The following is a 20,313-nucleotide window of genomic DNA, read 5'->3' as shown; positions in this document are numbered from 1 at the left end:
CCCGAGAATACGTTTAGAGATACAAAGAAGATCAGCAACGATTGATCTGCTCTTCAAACGTTGCCCGAAACAGAAAAACCCGAGAAAGAAGATGAACAGTAAAAGATGGAGAAGAAGTAGCAAGTTTCTTCACCAACAAGGCTCACAAATCTCTCAAAAATCAATTAGATTTTCGTTTTTTTTTTGTCCAGACGTTTTGGAATGTTTTTTAACACTCCAAAAGTCAAAAGGTGCAAAGAATCGGAAGTTTTTTCCCGAACATACACGATTTTTCGTTCATTTTGAACAACTCAGAAAAATCAGGCGGGTCGCTCATTTTCCGAGCGGTCGCTCATTTTCCAGTTTTGTTCATCAGAGAAAATGAGCTACCCGCTCATTTTCCTAACCGGTCGCTCATTTTCCAAGCGGTCGCTTATTTTCCGAGCGGTCGTTCATTTTCCCAGTTTTGTTTATCAGAGAAAATGAGCTACCCGCTTATTTTCTTAATCGGTCGCTCATTTTCCAAGCACTCGCTCATTTTCCGAGCGGTCACTCATTTTCCCCATCAAAGAAAATGAGACACCCGCTCATTTTCCTGAACGGTCGCTCATATTCCGAGCGGTCGCTCATGTTTTGAGCGGTCGCTCATTATTTTCAGTTTTGTTTCATAGGGAAAAACGAGCTATCTTCAATATCTTCCGACTAATCCTTAACACTTTACCAATTCACGACACGTCTTTTACAAGCATTTTACTCCTCCACCACACTTGTAATACACGTGAAACAAGAATCCTTTGAGAGATTTTAAAGTCCATCAATCTACTCTAAAATAACTAACAGATGAGTTGGTAAGAAGTATGGTATACACGTCGAGAGGTTGTTGTTCGACTCCTTGTCCGCTCAATTGTCATCCGTCAAGTTACGTCTGATTTACCTCTCTTATGTATGTGTTGTGGATTCATAACGTGGACATAATTTATCCCGTCAGTGTAGCAGTTTGGAATTTGGGGATCCCACGGTATAAAAAAGTAACGAAAAAACCTTATTCCATTGGATTAAACATACATAGGTGATTTCAATGTCTAGAGTGATCTTGAGCATATTGTTAAACTCAACTCAAAACTAAATCCTTTGGAAATCTCCTTTTGCGATGGAAGTGATGATACCTTAATCATATCTTCTTGGTGTCCCTTTTCTTTATCAAACCAAGAAAAATAAGATGTGCACTATGAAAAGAAAATGGTCGAGCAAAATAATGTTTTTTTTATTTATTCAAATTTTTTAATTTCAATAGCAATAAAATTAATATCTATATATAGCATAAAATATTATGACAAAAGAGACAAATTTTCGAATACAAAATGATCAGGTAAATTGTGAAGAAAACTTTTTCCTATGTTAAATTTAGGTGTCTATTGATTGTGCTCCACTATGATTTTTAAAAAGGGAAATATTTGAAAATTCATTCCGTAAAAAAATAATATCTATTAAATAGAGAATCATTATATAATTTTTTTTTACCAAATGAATTTTTATATAGTGATATAAAAAATATAGTAAAACTCAAAGGATATTGAGATACAAAATATATTTTCTTTAGATCATTAGTAAAATAAAAGTGATTTATTGATGGGTCTGCCATTTCTGTTAATGAGGACAATGGTCGTTGTCTTCGTTCTTCTCAACCTCGCACAAGTATTTCACCAGACCCGGAGGGGAAAACAACAGCAATTGGCGTGTCCTTATCTCCAAAGAGAGCTCTTCGTGCTGAATTACTCAAGAGCCGATATGCTGACACAATCCTGAAAGCCAGAAAAGTCCTTGGCCACACTAGCAAAACCGATCCAAAGAATAAACAACAAGAGAAAAAAGAGCTAGAAAGAATGCAGCACAAAGAAAAACCTGGAATTGAAGCTAAGGTTGCAGTACGAAAGACGGGGCAGCAAATGCAACGGGAGAGACAACGGCTCGCTCTACAGAAAATGGAAGAAGCTGCCAAGATAGAACAAGAGGGAAACAGGGTGGTGGAGAGGGAACTGGAGCAACTCGCTCTCCGTAGTATGAGAAGTCCTCGGCTGCTCGAGAAGCTTGGTCTATTTCTGAAAGAGGATGATGGTCTCGATGATACTGAGTCAGAATCGTCTGTTTTGGTGGCAGATCTTGAGGAAGGGGAGATATTCTAGAGTTCTTTGATTGCATACTCTGATGTATATTTTGACCTGATGCATATATATAACAGTGAATCCGTTTTAGAAACAAATCACATTCTCATATTCTCTGCCTTTTTCCTTCACACCCTTAATGCTAAACATGGAGAAGAAACAAGTAGTAAACTTACAACGATCAATGTCTTAAATTTACATCACATACAACAACGCATCAATCTCATGTCTATGTATCTGAAAAACATCAGAACCCAACAATACACCAATCTCATTCTAGAGCACAATATAGTTCATATATTTCTAATTGAAAACAAGTAATTGGTAGAGGTCGCAGAAACCATAACACTTCACATCATTCAGCAATGTTTAAATTTACAAACATGGAGCTTGGTAGAGATCGTAGAAACACCTCTGTTAAAATCTGCACATACAATTTTAACGACAAACGGAGTTGAATTATCTTAAATCAAACGGCGAACCGAATCTGTAATCAAAGCCATAAAATCGAATAATAATAAAAACTATTTATTTTTTTAGAAATTTTATAACTTTGTTGTTTCAAAAACGTTTTCTGGGTTACTCAAACTTCTTCACATATTTTCATATATCAACATAACACACTTATATAATTTGTTCATACATAGGTAGTTGGGAAAAATCAAACCGGCATTAAAATTGCTACATCAACTGATAAAAACATAACTTCCATTCAATCTTTTTTTTTTTTTGATAATCAACTTCCATTCCATCTTATCTTCATGCTTGGACAAGTAGACTCTGCAACAGTCTTCATGGACAAGCAGCTTCTTTATGTTATTGTCAGAACCGTACACCGCATCCGATAATGTTGTAAGGAGTACAACTAAATTGAATGAGTGCATCACCGTAGCACCTTTCTGCTTCAAGATCATTGTCTTCGCTTGTGAAGACAAGGTCAAACATACAAAGGTGATCCCCTAAAAGCTCATAGGGATACCTCATCCACAATTCATGCTTAAAGACCAAGCCGCTATCTCTGGCTACGAGGCTGCAAGACATAACTCCATCGTAGACCCCTTCTCCGCTTGCAAGCACAACGCATGCCTTGAACCGTGAGAATGATGAAAGGGGCCTCTGACCCAAATGGATGGTCAGGGAACTTCCACGGACTTGACGAGTGAAGTATGTAGGCACGTTTTCACCCGGTAAGAATGCATACTCGCAACTTGAATTCAGGATGATTTCACGTGCTTCTGGCTCCAGCCTCAAGCAGTTACCGAAATCGAGAACCATATTCGAGTTTTGGAAAGGGTTAGATATTGTCCGTAGGGACGCACAATTTTCTGCAAAAAGAACAACTAGCGAACTCGGAAGCTCAGGTAGCTCTATGAGATTTCTGCAGTTCTTGAGGAAAAGGTATCGCAGCTCAGAGAGCTCTTTGATGCAATCTGGAATGCTCACGAAGTTATTATAGCTTAGACGCAGGACCTGAATACTCTTCAGAGTTTGTGAGAATGTATTGCGAGAAATGCTTGATGCAGCAAAATGAGACCAAAATGTATGCGACATTTTCCCTAGAGAGAGATACTTGACGTTTGTAGACATGTTTGGAATACTTCTCAAACTCGAACACCCGCTCATATACAAGGAATCGAGAGATGTTAAGTTGATGTTTGTCGGAACATACTCAATCTTTGAACAACCCCACATGATCAAGTCCTTGAGTTGATGAAGTTCACATATCGAGGAATGAAGCGTGACTAGACTCTCGCATTGAGAGATATCCAATTTCTCGATATTAATTGCTTTTGAAAGATCAGGAATTTCTTTCAGTTTCTTAGAGAAACTAAGATCCATGAGTTTAAGGCTTCCAAGGGGCTGAAAATGAGCATAGCAAACAAGACATATCAGTGTATCATAATACATCAATTATATTGTTTTAGAGATGTCAATTACACCCGAAACCCGAAGTCCAGTCCGAACCCGCCCGAAAAAATTAAGGATATGGGCCTAAAAATATAGACGCGATAAATAAATGGTAGGGTCGGGCCGGTTCGAAAAAATTCAGGCTCGAATCAAGTCCGGCTCGCCCGTTTAGCCCAAAACATATCGAATGATTATATTTTTATTCTCATATAACATAAAGAAATCTTTTATTTATGTTATATATATTTATATATTTGATGGGTTTGATTAATATATATACTAAAATTATATATTATTTTATTTCTAAAATCATATATACATATATATATTATCGACTATTTTGATAAGATTTTGATCTAATCATATATATATATATATATATATATATATATTACCGACTATTTTGATAAGATTTTGGTCTAATTTATATGTATAATATTTTATGAATTTAATTTAAAATTTTATATCAATATTTTTTATATTTTTATACCGAATATATATTATATATATTAAAAAATATTAGATAAATTTGTATATTTTAAAGTTTATATAGTTATTTTTTTACTTAAAAGTTCTTAATTGTAGTCAATGTGGATAAAAAAATTTATCTTTATTTTAATATATTCATATGGGATGTAGTGGTAGACAATTAATCAATTGAATACTTTTTTCAATTTTGTTTTTATTTCGTTGAATGTTTATATTATTATTATTATTATTATTATTATTATTATTATTATTATTATTATTATTATTATTATTATTATTATTATTATTATTATTATCACAAAAAAAATATTTTTATTTAATAAAAAATCTGAAGCCCGGCCTGAACCCGTCCGAAGTCCTGTAGGGTCGGGTTTCGGGCCATTGATGATAGACCCGAAAAATAAATGGGCGAACCGGCCCGATCCAAAAAAATTTAGGCCCGAATTGAACCGGCCGGGTCCGCCCATTTTACACCCCTATGTGTACCATATCTGAATCTAGAAGGTTAAAACTGATGTTTTGGCTCTAATAAGCAAAAATTATAACTTGCTTTTGCTGAAGAAAAAACAAAATTGTAACTTACTTGTATTCCTTGCCAAAGTTGCTCAAGCTTGCTATGCGGCATACTGAATTTCACCAGAAATTCAGGATGGAAACTAGAAGGTAAAGTCGCCAATGGATATGCACTCCAATACATCAACCTAAGTGTATTAGGTAGATAAACCATACCTTGAGGTAAGTGTAATTTATTGTTTCTATCAGTTCCATTGTCATAGATTCTTAAGAACATAAGGTTATACAAGCCTTGGAAGGTCGTCGCGCTAATAACCAACTCGTGTTGCAATTCAGATATGTCCAAAGCTATACCTAAAATTGCCCCGGTACCCTGCAAAATTACATACAAAGCATGAACAATTATTTTACCACACATTTAGATTACAATGACTTGTTTCAAATCATATAGAGAGGTGCATGAAATGTGTATGAAGATAAGGACTTACTTTGTTATGAGTAAGTACATCAAGAATCTCTTCAGCTTTAAGCAAAAATTGTCGTTTTTTGAGCTTTTTTGAGCTGACGACTTTTCTACCCATCTGTTGTAGCAAATGGTGCATGACAATGCACTTGTCGGTAGATATATCTATGAGAGATTTCTTTTCCAGGTTAAGGAGCCCAAGAGAGACCTCTAGGCGACTTTTATCGAGCAAATGCACAATTAGATCCTTCTTCTCACCATTGAACATGCATGCGATGTGAAGGAATATAGCTTTATCTTTCTCGTGTAAATCATTGTAGGCAGTCCTTAATATCCTCTCAATTCTTCCATCAAGACTTGTTCTGAGCCTAGACATGGTTTGTTTCCACTCATCTATGCTCTTTCCGCACAGAGATGAACCCAATACGCGGAGACCCAATGGAAGATTACCGCCAATCTTTGCTACTTCAATAGCAAGATCTTTAAAACCGTCTAGTGGGATGCTTTGTCCAAAAGCATATCGGCACAAGATCTCAAGAGCTTGTTGTTCAGATGGAAACCCCACCTTGTATGTAAAGTTGGTCCATTGTGCCTCCAATACTTGTTTATCTTCTGTAGTCACTATAATTCTGCTTCCGGAGCCAAACCATTCGCTTTGGTTAGCCAAGGCATTGAGTTGCTCTACATGGTCCACATCATCAAGAACAACAAGCACTCTTCTCTCCTTTAGCCTCTCTTTCGCTATGCCTAAGTGCTTTACCCTTGTATTCTTTTGGTCGAAGATTTCAGATAGAAATTGCTTTTGTAAACGCATCTTTAAACCATGATCGTCGAGATCGATTCTTCCGTACATTCCCTTGACGTTCTCCATAAAAATGCAAGATTGAAAGTCACCACAAATTTTATCAAATAAAGCTCTAGCAATCGTCGTCTTGCCAATACCTGGAGGACCCCATATTCCTACCATCTTCACTTCGTCAGGGTCTTGGCTCAGCATAGAAGACAATTTCTCCAAGTGTGCTTCCATTCCAACGAGTCCATCAAAATCCCTTGGCGGTGTATCATTCAGTTTCGCCGATATATCGGAGGCAATCCGTTCAATCATTTTCGCTTCGTTATCCCTAACAATATCACCAACCAAATAAAATATAAAAATAAATAAATAATAAAATAAATAAATTTGACTTTGATGGGGTGGACTTTTGACTTTTTGCCACGTCACATTTTTGTTGATACATTTAATGTCGTTTATATTTAGGTATTTATTTACCAATTTTTAAAAAATATTAATATTTTATTGTTATAAATGATAAATACAATATTTACTAAAATAAAAAGAAATATAGAGTTTAAATTTGTAGGGGTTTTTATGGAATTCTCCCTATAATCAAATAAGATAGGATTTTACTTGTAAAAGATTGTAGTAATGAAAACGAACCATCTTTTAGAATGCTCGCCCTTTATATTCGCGGCAAATGTCAAGGCTTTGCTCCATATCTCCTTCTGCTCCTTGGGCATTCCTCGACAGGCTCGTTTGTATTTCCGTCCAAAATATCCTGTCTGCCTTCGAACATGATACGGATCAACTCCGTAGAAAACCGTCACCACTCTCTCCGGTTCCTTGCACCTTAAGATCTCCACCAGCTCGTTCAAGCACCATCTCGAAGAAGCGTAGTTCCTAGAGAACACGACAACCGAGACTCTGGATCCTCGTATTGCCCTCACGAGCTCATCGTTTATCACACGGCCATTTTTCATCCCATGATCTTTGAATGCCATGATTCCTACGCGATCAAACTCTTTAAGTAGATGGCTTAGAAAGGCTATACGGACGTCTTTCCCTCTAAAGCTCGGAAAGACGTCGTAGCTCCGAATGCAAGAAGAAGAAGAAGAAGCCGCCATGAGTGAAGGTAAAGAGGCCTTTTTCTCCTTGTTTGGTTCTCGGAACGTCAACCAAAATTTATAGGCCACAATGAGATGCTTATTACTCTTCTAATGCGCAAGTTGCATAAAATAAGAAGTTTATTATTTTTATAAGTATGTTTGGCCCGTTCCTTGAAGTTGGGAAACGTGACGACGTGCGTTCCATATTGTCTCTCCGATGCAATGACCGCTTCATGTACAAAGAAACCGATGTAAATGAATGGATAACCGATTCACTTTCTCTTTCCATATTTAACTGTAGATACATGAAGGTGTGTATCCATGTGCTTTGTTCTCTAATGGCAGACACTACTATATTGGATAAGAACTCCTTTAGGCAAATTCCATCCTATGAAACCCTCCAATTAGTGCCATTACATCTAAATTCTGTCAATGATAACGCAACAACAAAGGTCGAAATTGGGAATCTGAAACCTTAAACCGGTGAACTTTAACCGGAAGTCTTTTCGGATGCTCCAGCCGGTTAACCGTACCGGTCAACTTGGCTTCGCGATTCTTCAACCCAGTAAATCTTTAATGAGACCAGATAAAGACCCGAGCAACGCGGATGATTCTTTCAATAATTATTTTAATTATAATATTTATCAGTATAAATTTAATATAATATGATATGCACTATTTTTTATTTAGAAAAAAATAAATTATTATAAAATTATAGATTAAAAAACAAAATAAATAAATAATAGTATATTTCATACACAATATATAAAATCGATATCAATAATTTGTTTTGATTTTTCTCATGGTTATATATACATACATATATGTATATATTCATAACATAGACATATACATGCATATATAATATCTTCATCCACATATCCAAAATTATATCTTTTGTATATATATATCTACATACTTATATGTTTCGATCTGCATAATTATATTTTGTTAAATTTTTCTCCTTATTTTATTTTTTTATTAATCTTTTCTTCGTTTTAAAGTTTTTTCATTTTTTTTCATTTTAAAAATATCTCCCAGATTCGAATCCACTCTTGGCAAATCACATATTATAAAAAAAACATAAAATCACAAATATTATTATTCACCCAACAGTTGGTGGTCCAGTGGCTGAGATGTGACAGAGTCATCTTCAAGGTCCTGAGTTCGATTCCATTGATGGGGAGGGATGTAATTTGTGGACTAAAATGGTTCATATACAAAGGTTGGTCCCGGGTTTAGGATGGATGTAGTCGGACCGAAGGCACGAGGAACCATCCTGGTTATCAAAAAAAAATATCTCATTTAATTTTTTAAAATATTCTCATAAATATCTAGATAAAATAATTATTAATTAGTCTCACATTTTATATGTAATATACAAATCATTACCACGTATGATTAAAAATAAATAATTTTAAAAATAAACATAAAAAATAAATGGAAAAATTAACAAATAAATCTATGCATATATATATATACATATATATATATACACATATGTATATATAATATAGCTTTAAAAATAGATAAATTTTTATATAACTTATTACAACAAAAATATAAATATAAATTGGGAATCTGAAGAGAAGATCTTTAATGAAATTTTTCATTCTAAATTATTAATAATTTTTTTAATATTCATTTGTCATTGATATATACAACAAAAAAAAAACAATGATGTTTTGTATTTATTACTTGAACATTAAATAAATAAGATTATTTTGTTGTAAGAAAAGAAAAAATAGTTGAAATATAAAAAAATGGATAACAGATATAAAAAAACACTTTTGATTCGTATAGATTAACATTATTAATTATATTAAAATGAACAAATAAAAACTATCATGATTTAGGAAAAAAAAATAGAGGACGAGTTGAAATATTAAAAAAAAATGTGTATGAAATAAGAAGGAAAAAGAATACACGACTTTTCAAAATCATTCATCTAAATAAACTCCAGCCATCAATTAATCTATATACACCTCCATCTCCAATCTAGAGCTAAACATAAAAAATCTTTAATTTAAAAAACATTGATTTAAAACTTAAATCATGAAAAAATCCAAAAAAATATAGCAAATGAAAAAAAATAAAAACAATTATATTTTTATTAAACTATTATATCTTAAATATATCTCAATAAAAAGAAATAATGCAATTATACATTATATATAGCTATCCGTATATATATTTGATCTTATAAATATATTAACAATTGACTTTTATCCGCAAACCTATACTTCTTATATTTAATGTATAATAATTTATTATTTATTTACTTTGTTCCTAATTTTAAAAAATATTTATAATATTAAATTATTCTTATAAATATATTTTATATTCAATTTAAAACATATAAAATATTAATCATAACTTTTTTCTATATTTTATCTTTTTACTTTATTTATTTATTTTCGGATAATTGAAGTTTAAAATGAATATTTTGTAGTAGTCGTTTAGTGATTTTTTTTTTTGTTTTTTTAATTAAAGGCTTATTTGGATTTGTACATAGTTATAAAGAAAAATCTAGAGTTTTCCCGAGAAAAATAGAAAAGTATTACCACACCGGCTGCAAGAAATAAGTTACACGTCTTCAACATTTGATTTTATATATTTTTATATATACTCTCATGTAGAGGAGAATTATATTTCGAATTTGAAATAAATTTCGGACTAAAAAAATTTAAAAAATTACTTTTTGAAACAATGGAGGAATAAGAACGTCATATGACAAAAAGGAATGTTACGGAAAAGGAAAATTTTCATTATCCAAATCTAAAATTTGTATCAATAATCTAAAGGAAAATTCAAAAAAAAAACACCGATAGAAAAATATACGAATTTCTAATTTACCAAATAAATATATTAATATTTTTCAAAATCTCAAATAAATATTCAAAATTTTAACGTTGTGCCCCATCACCATGCACGACCATAATCATTCGTTTGATTTTGGGTTTTTCTTCGCAACAATCGTTCAATTTCGTAAGTTAAATAGTAATAGAGAAATGTTTTTGTGTTATTGATAATTGGAAGAATAGCAAAATACAATAGAATATTCTAAACATAATATTTAGGGTAAATCATAATCATATCAATGATGATATTCTAAAAATGATATCTTACTATATGCCCCCTGAAGATGAATCATCTATGATGAATTCAATCTTGTTACATAAAAACTGAAAACTGAAATTATGATCGTATTAAACGAATCATCTTTCATTTGGTTGTGTAGTTCAGATTTGAGTCGGTGTTGCTTGATAATGTTTGAAGAGTTTGAGAATTGTATTTTCAGAGGCTGATATGGCACGAAAGTGCGACACGTATGCGTGAATTGGGTTGCACGACAATGAAGTCGGCAGCGCAAAAAACTGCGGTGTATATAGCGGCTAGGCCGGAGAAAAAAAATGGGCGCAAAAGCGCGACACATAATGCGTGATAGTCTAGCAGCGGGACAAGAGAAGAGAATAAAAATAAGTGACGGAAATACGTGGATCGACGATCGGAGTTTTTCAATCGAAAGAGGCTAAAAGCCATATTTAAAGAGCTCACAACAGCTAGGGTTGACATTGATAAACGAATATCGTCAGAGAAAAAAAAAGAGTAGCACATCGGCTAGAGTTGACGTCGATAAACGAATATCGTCGTAAAAAAAAAGTAACACATCAGTTAGGGTTGACGGTGATGAGTACCGCCGTCGAAAAAAAAAGACTAGAAAAAAAATAAAAAGAATGAAAGATGATATTCAAGACGATGATACTATTAGAGTAAATCATCATCATTTTCATCGTCACTTTCGGATTTGACCACCATTATTGATGTGAAGAATAAAAAAAAATCTAGAACAAAAACCAAGCTCTGATACCATAATAGAGAAATGTTTTTCTGTTATTGATAATTGAAAAAAAATATCATAATATATAGCAAAATACAATAGAATATTCTAGGCATAATATCTAGAGTAAATCATAATCATATCAATGATGATATTCTAAGAATAATATCTTCCTATAAATAGATCATTTAGCATCAATTCAGCTTTTTTTTCAAGAATATTGCAGCCAGCCACTATCTACTATTTCTTGGATAATATAGCCGTGGCTGAACATCTTTGTACATTATAATACACCACAGTAAACCAAAAGTATCCAAACTTGGTGATCTAGTGGTAAGATAACATACAAAATATGATTTTATTCTACGTTTAAATCTAAACGTGAAGAAAGATATTCGCATTGAGCATTGAGCATACTTCCCCATCTATCTCATGAAAGATGTAATTGGATAAAAAATATAATGAATTTCCCAATTATAAAAAAAAACATACTTTGTTTTTTGTCTGTCCATGAAGAGATATGAGCATTGAGCATCCGAAAATGACACGTGGCTCTTCCCCTTTCCATTCTTCACGTGGCTCTTCTCACTACCTCCACTAATTTTTTTTCTTGATCTATTATTGAAATATAGGCTGATTGATTCATGTTCGTTCGAAAGGAAATTAGTATATGATGGTCTCTTCTTCTTTGCCTCATTCATTAACTTATGACATTTAAATACAAAACAAATTCTATTTTTTTTTATGAAATTGAATCCTACAGCTTATGAAGATATATAAAACTCTCCATTCTAAAACGTGGAATAAAAATGACCTAACCACTAATTCAGAGACTAAGTTAATCAATGGCTTTTTCATGGTTTCTACATATGTCTCACGTCAAGACATGTACAAAAAATGTTAGAATTGGATGCACAAAACCACGCCTAGAATAAGTACTTGTGAATGGTTTGTTCCAACTTGTCCTTGGAGACAACTCCGATGAAACCGTCGTTTGTGATGTCGCCGTCGTTGAATACCGCCGTGACCGGGCACTTGGAGAAGATCCCGTAGAGTTTCGCAATCTCGCAGTCACTGACTCTATAGAATTTGACCTTCCCGGGGAATTCTGAGGCCAACTTGTCGAGGACGGGGTGCATCGTATCGCATTCCGGACAGTGCCCGTTATGCTCGAATTCAACCACAACGGGAACTTTGGCACCAAGAACAAGGAGATCCCATTCCGAACCATCTATTTTGGGTACTGTTCATCGAGTTAAACCAGAGAGAGAGCAGAGATATCGTAGATGATCCATATATAGTCATGGATCTCAAAAACATATCGATCACTCTATATATAAGCTGCAAAAGTGATAAACAAACTAGGGTTTTCTTGCTTACCAAGCTTAATTAGGTTATCATCAACACCATACGGCGTCGCATCTGTCTTCATCAAGCGATTCGAACACGTTCCAACGAGAACTGAACCAATCAAGAGAATCACAACCATATATAATTTCGTTATCTGCATACTTTGTGTTTTTTTTTTTTTTTGCAAAAATCTCTTTTTTTTTCACGAACTCGAAAACAACTTTGCTTTGCTGCTTTTGGACAAGACAAAGGTTTTTTTCCTTGCCTGAAACGAACCCTTGGAATCCCATGTCTATAAGGAATCTCGGGTCGTTTTGTCAACGATGACCAAGCACCACATCCTCACCTATGTAGTCTGTGTCTTGATTAGCTGTTTATAATAGTTATTTAATTTATCCATTGGTTTTAAATTAATCCATGTTTCGCATTAAAACCCCGAAATATTAATTAGGAAGACTTCAAATACATCCGAAATCATGAAACGCGAATTCTTGGACTGACTCTCCTTTGAAGTTAAAACCTGCCCAGGTTATGTTTTTTTTGTATTTTAAAACCTTAACGCCATCTAGTTATCATACAATTAGTTGTATGGCTTACACCATAAATTCGAAATACAGGATTCTTGGTTTTCATCATCCATTACAACAAAAATTGTTAAGAGTTAGAAAATATAGTATTTGTTTTCCTTTAGGTCATGGGTTCGATTCTAATGGGATGGATGTAATTTCTGAATCAAAATGGTTCATATACAAAGGTATGTAGTCGGCTCGAAGGTTTTGGGAAACCCTGGTTATAAAAAAAAAACATAGTATTTGTTTGGTTGAGAATATAAAAACCACATAACCTTATTTAAATTTTTATGCGCATTTCATAGTTGCCGTATTTCCTACACATTTTACCAAATTACTGAGATTTCTTTTATGGGTTTTCTTACATATAAAACTGAATACGACTTGCATAGTAATATGGGTAGCTACTAGTATATAAAGAAATAATAACAAAAAGAAAGATTCCGACTAATAGTTTGCATTTTTTTTTGTTCGGTCCAAATAATACGTTGACAACTGGAGGTATGTTCGGGTGGTCGTAGAGTGGTGGACTTTGCACCTTACCATTTGGACTAATTCTTAATTTCGTTACAAATTACAATAAATGATATCAATAATATGAAGATTTTTATTCGTGTCATAAAAGACATCATTTGTCTGAACAGGCAATATAGCACAAATACCCTTACTTTGCTACATAGATTTCACGGACTACCCTCCAAAACCTTAAAATTTTGGAAAAAAAAATAAAAGGAACAAAAGACATAATTAACCATCTCACAAAAGTAACGTGATATTTCTCTCTTTATTTTGAATTCATCTCTCTCGTTTTCATTCTTTGATAACTCTTCATTTCTTTCTTAACTTTCTCTCTCTACTCTTATATTTCTCCCAACTCTTTCATTTTCTCCCTTCTCATTTCATTTGTATACATAAAAAAACAAACGAAAAATGATTATTTCGTTGAGCATATCCTCACCGACGACCTCATATCTTCTTCTTGAGTCGGTCTAAAACAGAACAAATGACAAAAACTGAAGGTAAGTTCATTAATACAAGAGATTGGTTCGATGCATAAACTTTGTGTTTTGGGTTTGAGTTTTATGATTTTTTGAGTGAATCGTGTATTTTTTTTATGAAAATGAGATAGATGCATAGCAAATTTTTCGAAGAATATGCAAGAGGCGCATATTTAATGCCAAATAAATGTTTGGAGCAATAATGGAACAGATTGACAAAGGTACGTTACATTGGTTACACCGTCTAAAATTTAATTTTGGTCACACTGGTCACACTGGTCACATTGGTCACAGAGGTCACACTGGTCACACTAATCATACTAGTCACACCGTTTAAAATTTGTTTTGGTCACACTGGTCACATTGATCACACTAGTCACACTGGTCACACTGATCACACTGGTCACACTAGTCACACTGGTCACACCGTTTAAAATTTGTTTTGGTCACACTGGTCACACTAGTCACATTGGTCACACTAGTCACATTGGTCACACTGGTCACACTAGTCACACTGGTCACATCGTTCAAAATTTAGTTTTGGTCACACTAGTCATATTAGTCATATTGGTCACACTAGTTACACTAGTCACATTGGTCACACCGTTCAAAATTTAATTTTGGTCATACTGGTCACACCGTTCAAAATTTAGTTTTGGTCACACTGGTCACACCGTTCAAAATTTATTTTTGGTCACACTGGTCACACTGGTCACACTGGTCACTTGGGCACACTGGTCACACTGGTCACACCGAAAAATTTTAAAATTCACGCGAAAAATTTAACTTTTTGTGGTGGAGGGAGTTTTAAAAATTTTAAAATATTTAAATTTTTTCCTAGGGAACCGAAAACTGTTCTCTCTCTTCTGTTTCTGTCATTGGGACCTACGCCAATGGGTATTATGGGAATAACATAATTATAAGGGTATGTTTTGAACTAACTTTTTTATTTATTTTTGAAGGAGTATGCCTTGAAGTCTTTGTAGCATAATAGGAGCATTTTTGATAAAAGTCCGTCTGAACACTGAACACTAAAAAACATTCTATTAAAAAATGTTTTTCAATGAAATTGGTCACACTAGCAAATCGATGTCCGGAAACAAGAACATTTAGATTTTGTTTTTGGAAGATTCAGTGAATTCCGGCAGCGGTTCCTGATGTTATGGAACTGATTTTCAAACGTTGATGGAGTAATGAAATGGGTTCTTTTTTACGTACACAGATCCGTACTCGATCTTCTCTGTGGCCTAATGGTTCCACAAGTTTTTAGAATCTGGGCCGTTCATTACAATGTTTGTTGTTCCCGTGCTTGGGTGCTTGGGGGCTTATTTGACTATTTTCTTCTTCATGGCATCCATAATAAATTATAGAAACTAATGGGGCTACTTTGAAATTTCTGGTAATATTTCCAACTGCGACCAGAAAAATATCAGTACCTCTTCTCGTGGCTCTTAAAAGTCTCTCCCTTTGAATTTTGATTCATCGTCGTCTTCTCTCTCGCCATCAGATCCTAAAAAATCCCTAGTTTTTTCACGTTTGTCGTTCATCAATGGCTGCTTCAGTTGCATTCTCCATTTCATCTCAACCTTCTGTTGTTTTTTCCTGCAAAATTAGTAGACCATCTTTCTGGGTTTCCTCCAAATGTTCCAAACCTGTCTCCCTTAGTGCCTCCGCGTTTTCCGTCGACAAGCCCTCGATTTCTGTCTCCGAGGAATCCCCACTTCGGACAAAGGTGATTTCACTAATCTGTCGCCTTTTCAATCGTTTTGCCTCTGTTTTTACATTGAATTTTCATCTGTTTTTCACGATATGCTTGGATTAAAAGCAAGGGCCGAATTGCGTAATTGCATTGATTTGTGTTGAATTTTTTCAGCAGTAAAGCTGATGATTATGATCCAAAGATTAGCTCAATTGGAGTACTTAGGAGCTCTTGGTTTAGCGCAAATGGCTCGTCCCTTTTGGTGTATAAGAGCTTTCACATAGTCACTATGATCCCAGAAGTTAATATGTCGTCTCCTTCCTAAAATATATATGAATGAATGTAGAACTATTGGAAGTCCTTATTGATGGAAAGTTGAAGATGTCATCTCTAATTTGATGAAAAGTTAAAGTTCTATAAGGCGTAATCCATTGTTTTTGTGGTTAAACGTGTTTGTGCTGCTTTGTTTCAGACAAGCAAGTGGCAGTGGAAGTTCAAGGAAAACTCTATCAACATTTATTATGAAGAACATGAGAAAGAGGGATCCGAATCATCCAAGAATATCCTCATGATACCAACGATATCGGATGTTAGCACGGTCGAGGAGTGGAGATCTGTGGCTAGGGACATTGTACAGCGTGACGGGGGATTCAACTGGCGGGCAACTATTGTAGATTGGCCTGGTCTCGGATTTTCCGATAGGCCAAAGATGGATTATGATGCAGATGTCATGGAGAAGTTTGTGGTTGACTTCGTCAATTCGCCTGAGAGCCCAGTAGCCCAGGCAGGTTAGTGTCACAATACAACCATATTTTCCCTTTTGTGTGAGAAGCCTTGAAATGCTTAATGGCGTCTGCATTCATCGCGTAATATATCTGTTTTGGTGTGTTCGGGTTTCCATATCATATCTTCGGATATCATTTATTGATTGGAATGCTTTTGGATTCTTAAGCTTTGTTTGCTGTTGCATTGCACGTATAAGGAAAAGATTTAGTTGTAGATTGCTTGTGTACCTATTTCGCCATCTTTCTTCCTCCTTGTAAATCAAATAATGCTTGTTGAGAATCACACTCTGTTTCGTATTGTTCAAATAGCTGATAGCTCGGTCAGGCCGTCGGTTTAATTTTCTTTTTAAAACTTTCAAATATCATGGGCATGATGATCTTGATTCTGACCTTGAAATGTTTCAAGATATTCATTTATATATATGTATATATATATATATATGCTACAATGGCCAAATATTCCCAGTTTCCTTTCGAGTTAACATCATATGGTGCCTGGTGCCTTTTTGTGTATGACTACTTCTATGCCCGGGATTCCATTTCTCGTCTGTGTTTTTTATCTTCAGCACAAAATGGTTTGGAAGTATCATGTGATCATTTCATGTTTTACCTGAAACAGGCAATGACTTGGCAATCATCGGGGGAGGGCATGCAGCAACTCTAGCTGTTCGTGCTACCAAACGTGGGCTACTAAAACCATCAGCCATTGCCGCTGTTGCACCTACTTGGGCTGGACCGCTTCCTATCGTTTTTGGCCGAGACGATAGCATGGAAACAAGGTATGCTTATCTTCATGTCATATCTTTCTATTAAGAAAAAGAAATAACTCCTCCAAGCACTGGTTTATCGAATAGGTACGGTCTCCTGAGAGGAACCCTAAGGGCTCCGGGGGTCGGATGGATGATGTACAACATGCTTGTAAGCAACGAGAAATCGATACAGTCTCAATACAAATCCCACGTTTATGCGGACCCTAGCAACGTCACAGACCGCATAATCCAAAGCAGATACGATCTGACGAAGCGAAAGGGCGCCCGGTATGTCCCTGCGGCTTTCTTGACGGGCCTTCTCGACCCCGTTTCGTCCCGGGAAGAGTTCCTTCAGATTTTTGCCGAGTTGGAAGGTAAATTACCGGTTCTTGTCATGTCGACGGAAGGATCTCCGAGGAGATCAAAGGCGGAGATGGAGGCACTCAGAGGGGCCACAGGAGTGAGTAAATTTGTGGAAGTTGAAGGTGCTCTCTTACCTCAAGAAGAGTATCCTTCCATTGTCGCCCAAGAGCTTTACAACTTCCTGCAAGAGAGTCTTGGTCCTAAGTAAATTGGAGCCACTATTTACCATTACCAATGCCAATATACAGGGTTATTTTAATTTCTTTTTTAAACTCGTTTTTTTGACCAAATAACGCTATGGAAGAATATGGGACCGTTTAACAAGTTCAGGATTTAACGTGTTCAATTTTGCAAGTTTGGGAATTAATAGGCACCTCTACAAGTTTAGGAATTAATATTACTCCAAAATACAAGTTCAGGAATTTTTAGGGTTTTTTTCCCTTAAAAATTCAAGGAAAAATCATAGATAACTATCAAATTTTAATATATTTTTTTCACTTTTAAACGCACACTTAAACTTTAAATTTTGGTACAAAATTATTCAACTTTGGAAAAATGACATTTTTCTACACCGATTGTTTAAAATGTGACTTTTTCCTACACGAACTTTTAATTTGACAAAAAACTATACCAAATTATCAAATGTGCCAAATTGATACACGAACTACTCAATTTAACTTCAATTTTCTACACAATCCGAAAACAGTGTTAAATGTCCGTTAACCGATGACGTGATACGCCACGTGACGTCTGACATGACACGCCACATAGAAAATTTTGTCATGTCAGCATGCTACGTCAGATTTTAAAAAAATACAAAAAATCTAAAAAAATTACAAAAAAATAAAAATAAAAAATAGATTAAAAAACAAAAAAAATCCGAAAAAAAAACTGGAAAAAATAAAAAATAAAATAAAAATAAAAAGTAAAAAAATACACATATATACATATATATTTATATATATATACAAATACAAATATAAACATACATACTCCTATATATGTATATATACTTATATATTTTTTATTATGTATATATATATACATAGGAATATTTATGTTTATATTTGTATTTGTATGTGGATATATATATATATATTATTTTGTATGTATGTATGTACATATATTTATATGCATATATATATATACATATATACATGTATATGTATTTATATATATGTATATGTGTATATATATAAATATACTTGTATGTATGTATGTATGTATGTATATATATTGGTATAAATGCATGTACATATGTCTATATTTTTTATTTGATATATATAGACATATATATATACATAGGAGTATTTATGTTTATATTTGTATTTGTATGTGGATATGAATATATATGTATATATATGTATTTTTTATTTTGTATGTATGTATGTATATATATATACATATATATACGTGTATATGTATTTATATATGTATATGTGTATATATATAAATATAATTGTTTGTATGTATATGTATATATATTTGTATAAATGTATGTATATATGTGTATATTTTTATTTTGTATATATATAGATATATTTTTATATAGGAGTATATATATTTATATTTGTATTTGTATATAGATATGAATATATATGTAGGAGTATATATATATTTTTTAAATAGGAGTGTATATATTTTTATATAGGAGCATATATATATTTTTTAAATTTTTTCGATTTTTTTCAGATTTTTTCAGATTTTTTTTAAAAATCTGACGTGTCATGCTGACATGGCAAAATTTTTCATGTGGCATGCCATATCAGATGTCATGTGGCATGCCATGTCATCAGTTAACAGACATTTGACATCCAATTCGGATTGTGTAGAAAATTGCAGTTAAATTGGGTAGTTCGTGTATCAATTTGGCACATTTGATAATTTGGTGTTGTTTTTTGTCAAATTAAAAATTCGTGTAGAAAAAAATCATATTTTAACGGTTTGTGTATGAAAATGTCATTTTCCCTTCAACTTTTAATTTTTTTTTAAAAAAACTCCGATCGCTATAAACGCTGTTAAAAATATTAACGGTTGACTCTGGTACATCGTCTTTGACTTTATTAACTAAATATTTTTTAAAAATAATTGTAAATAATAATAATAATAGTTATTAATCATAATAAGCCTTAAATGAAATTTATAATACATATGTATACACATTTATATATATACATACCTATACATACAGTATATTATATACATACATTTATATACATAATATATCATATATATTTATTAGGTAATTAAAATTTTATTATATTTTATATATTACAATTCTAAGTTTTATATTATTATTTTGATTTCAATAATATTATTATCGCGGTTAAAAAGAAGAAAAAAATGAATATGTTGACACTGCCCTCCCTCATTCATTTATTATATAGCTATTTTTTGTCATATGTCATTGTCTTTTCCCCCCGGATTCAGTGTGTGTCTAAGCGCCTTTGTGCAAACATGTTCAACCATACGAAATTGTTTTTAAAAAAAAGTCATAAAAACGAACAAAAAAGATTATATATATATACACACATACATATATATATATATATATATATATA

At 33.3% G+C, this 20,313-nt stretch overlaps 3 protein-coding genes across 6 annotated transcripts; 1 reads left to right on the top strand and 2 right to left on the bottom strand.

Annotated features, from left to right (window-relative positions):
* Positions 1-1,586: 1,586 nt before the first annotated feature.
* On the bottom strand, positions 1,587-7,424 carry LOC104808270 (putative disease resistance protein At4g11170). Of its 4 annotated transcripts, none has more exons than XR_770916.1 (5): positions 6,953-7,424; positions 5,540-6,635; positions 5,122-5,424; positions 1,882-2,565; positions 1,587-1,781 (listed from the first exon to the last, which is right to left on the bottom strand). XR_770916.1 is itself a non-coding variant. In XM_019201935.1 (5 exons), the coding sequence occupies exons 1-5, from the start codon at positions 7,030-7,032 to the stop codon at positions 2,964-2,966; spliced, it is 2,418 nt and encodes an 805-aa protein (XP_019057480.1). In that variant the 5' UTR covers positions 7,033-7,198; the 3' UTR covers positions 2,602-2,963. The 4 variants fall into 4 exon arrangements, 3 of the variants coding, with proteins under 3 accessions (XP_010532224.1, XP_019057480.1, XP_010532223.2); XM_019201935.1 differs by lacking the exons at positions 1,587-1,781; positions 1,882-2,565 and adding an exon at positions 2,602-4,001 and having other exon boundaries at positions 5,122-5,239; positions 5,339-5,424; positions 6,953-7,198; XM_010533922.1 differs by having other exon boundaries at positions 1,587-2,565.
* Positions 7,425-11,958: 4,534 nt separating this feature from the next.
* Positions 11,959-12,870, bottom strand: LOC104808269 (thioredoxin M4, chloroplastic-like). Its single transcript, XM_010533920.1, has 2 exons — positions 12,620-12,870; positions 11,959-12,482 (listed from the first exon to the last, which is right to left on the bottom strand). The coding sequence occupies exons 1-2, from the start codon at positions 12,747-12,749 to the stop codon at positions 12,166-12,168; spliced, it is 447 nt and encodes a 148-aa protein (XP_010532222.1). The 5' UTR covers positions 12,750-12,870; the 3' UTR covers positions 11,959-12,165.
* Positions 12,871-15,610: 2,740 nt separating this feature from the next.
* LOC104808268 lies at positions 15,611-18,016 on the top strand. Its single transcript, XM_010533919.1, has 4 exons — positions 15,611-15,888; positions 16,328-16,643; positions 17,260-17,419; positions 17,495-18,016. The coding sequence occupies exons 1-4, from the start codon at positions 15,706-15,708 to the stop codon at positions 17,958-17,960; spliced, it is 1,125 nt and encodes a 374-aa protein (XP_010532221.1). The 5' UTR covers positions 15,611-15,705; the 3' UTR covers positions 17,961-18,016.
* The last annotated feature ends 2,297 nt before the right edge of the window (positions 18,017-20,313 follow it).

The sequence above is a fragment of the Tarenaya hassleriana genome, unplaced genomic scaffold (genome assembly GCF_000463585.1).
Source record: "Tarenaya hassleriana unplaced genomic scaffold, ASM46358v1 Cleome14, whole genome shotgun sequence".
In the NCBI taxonomy this organism is placed as follows: Eukaryota; Viridiplantae; Streptophyta; class Magnoliopsida; order Brassicales; family Cleomaceae; genus Tarenaya; species Tarenaya hassleriana.
Note: the sequence above shows the minus strand (reverse complement) of the source record. Positions and strands in the feature narration are given on the sequence as shown.

What these genes read in the sequence shown, in the direction of transcription:
- LOC104808270 (XM_010533921.2), bottom strand. Translation starts at nt 7,032, where the DNA reads ATGCCCAAGGAGCAGAAGGAGATATGGAGCAAAGCCTTGACATTTGCC. An exon ending in GGCGAGCATTCTAAAAGATG is followed by an intron (nt 6,636 to 6,952) that starts GTTCGTTTTCAT and finishes TGATATTGTTAG; the next exon opens with GGATAACGAAGCGAAAATGA. An exon ending in ATGTACTTACTCATAACAAA is followed by an intron (nt 5,425 to 5,539) that starts GTAAGTCCTTAT and finishes GTAATTTTGCAG; the next exon opens with GGTACCGGGGCAATTTTAGG.
- LOC104808269 (XM_010533920.1), bottom strand. Translation starts at nt 12,749, where the DNA reads ATGCAGATAACGAAATTATATATGGTTGTGATTCTCTTGATTGGTTCA. An exon ending in TGATAACCTAATTAAGCTTG is followed by an intron (nt 12,483 to 12,619) that starts GTAAGCAAGAAA and finishes CTCGATGAACAG; the next exon opens with TACCCAAAATAGATGGTTCG.
- LOC104808268 (XM_010533919.1), top strand. Translation starts at nt 15,706, where the DNA reads ATGGCTGCTTCAGTTGCATTCTCCATTTCATCTCAACCTTCTGTTGTT. An exon ending in AATCCCCACTTCGGACAAAG is followed by an intron (nt 15,889 to 16,327) that starts GTGATTTCACTA and finishes GCTTTGTTTCAG; the next exon opens with ACAAGCAAGTGGCAGTGGAA. An exon ending in GACGATAGCATGGAAACAAG is followed by an intron (nt 17,420 to 17,494) that starts GTATGCTTATCT and finishes TTTATCGAATAG; the next exon opens with GTACGGTCTCCTGAGAGGAA.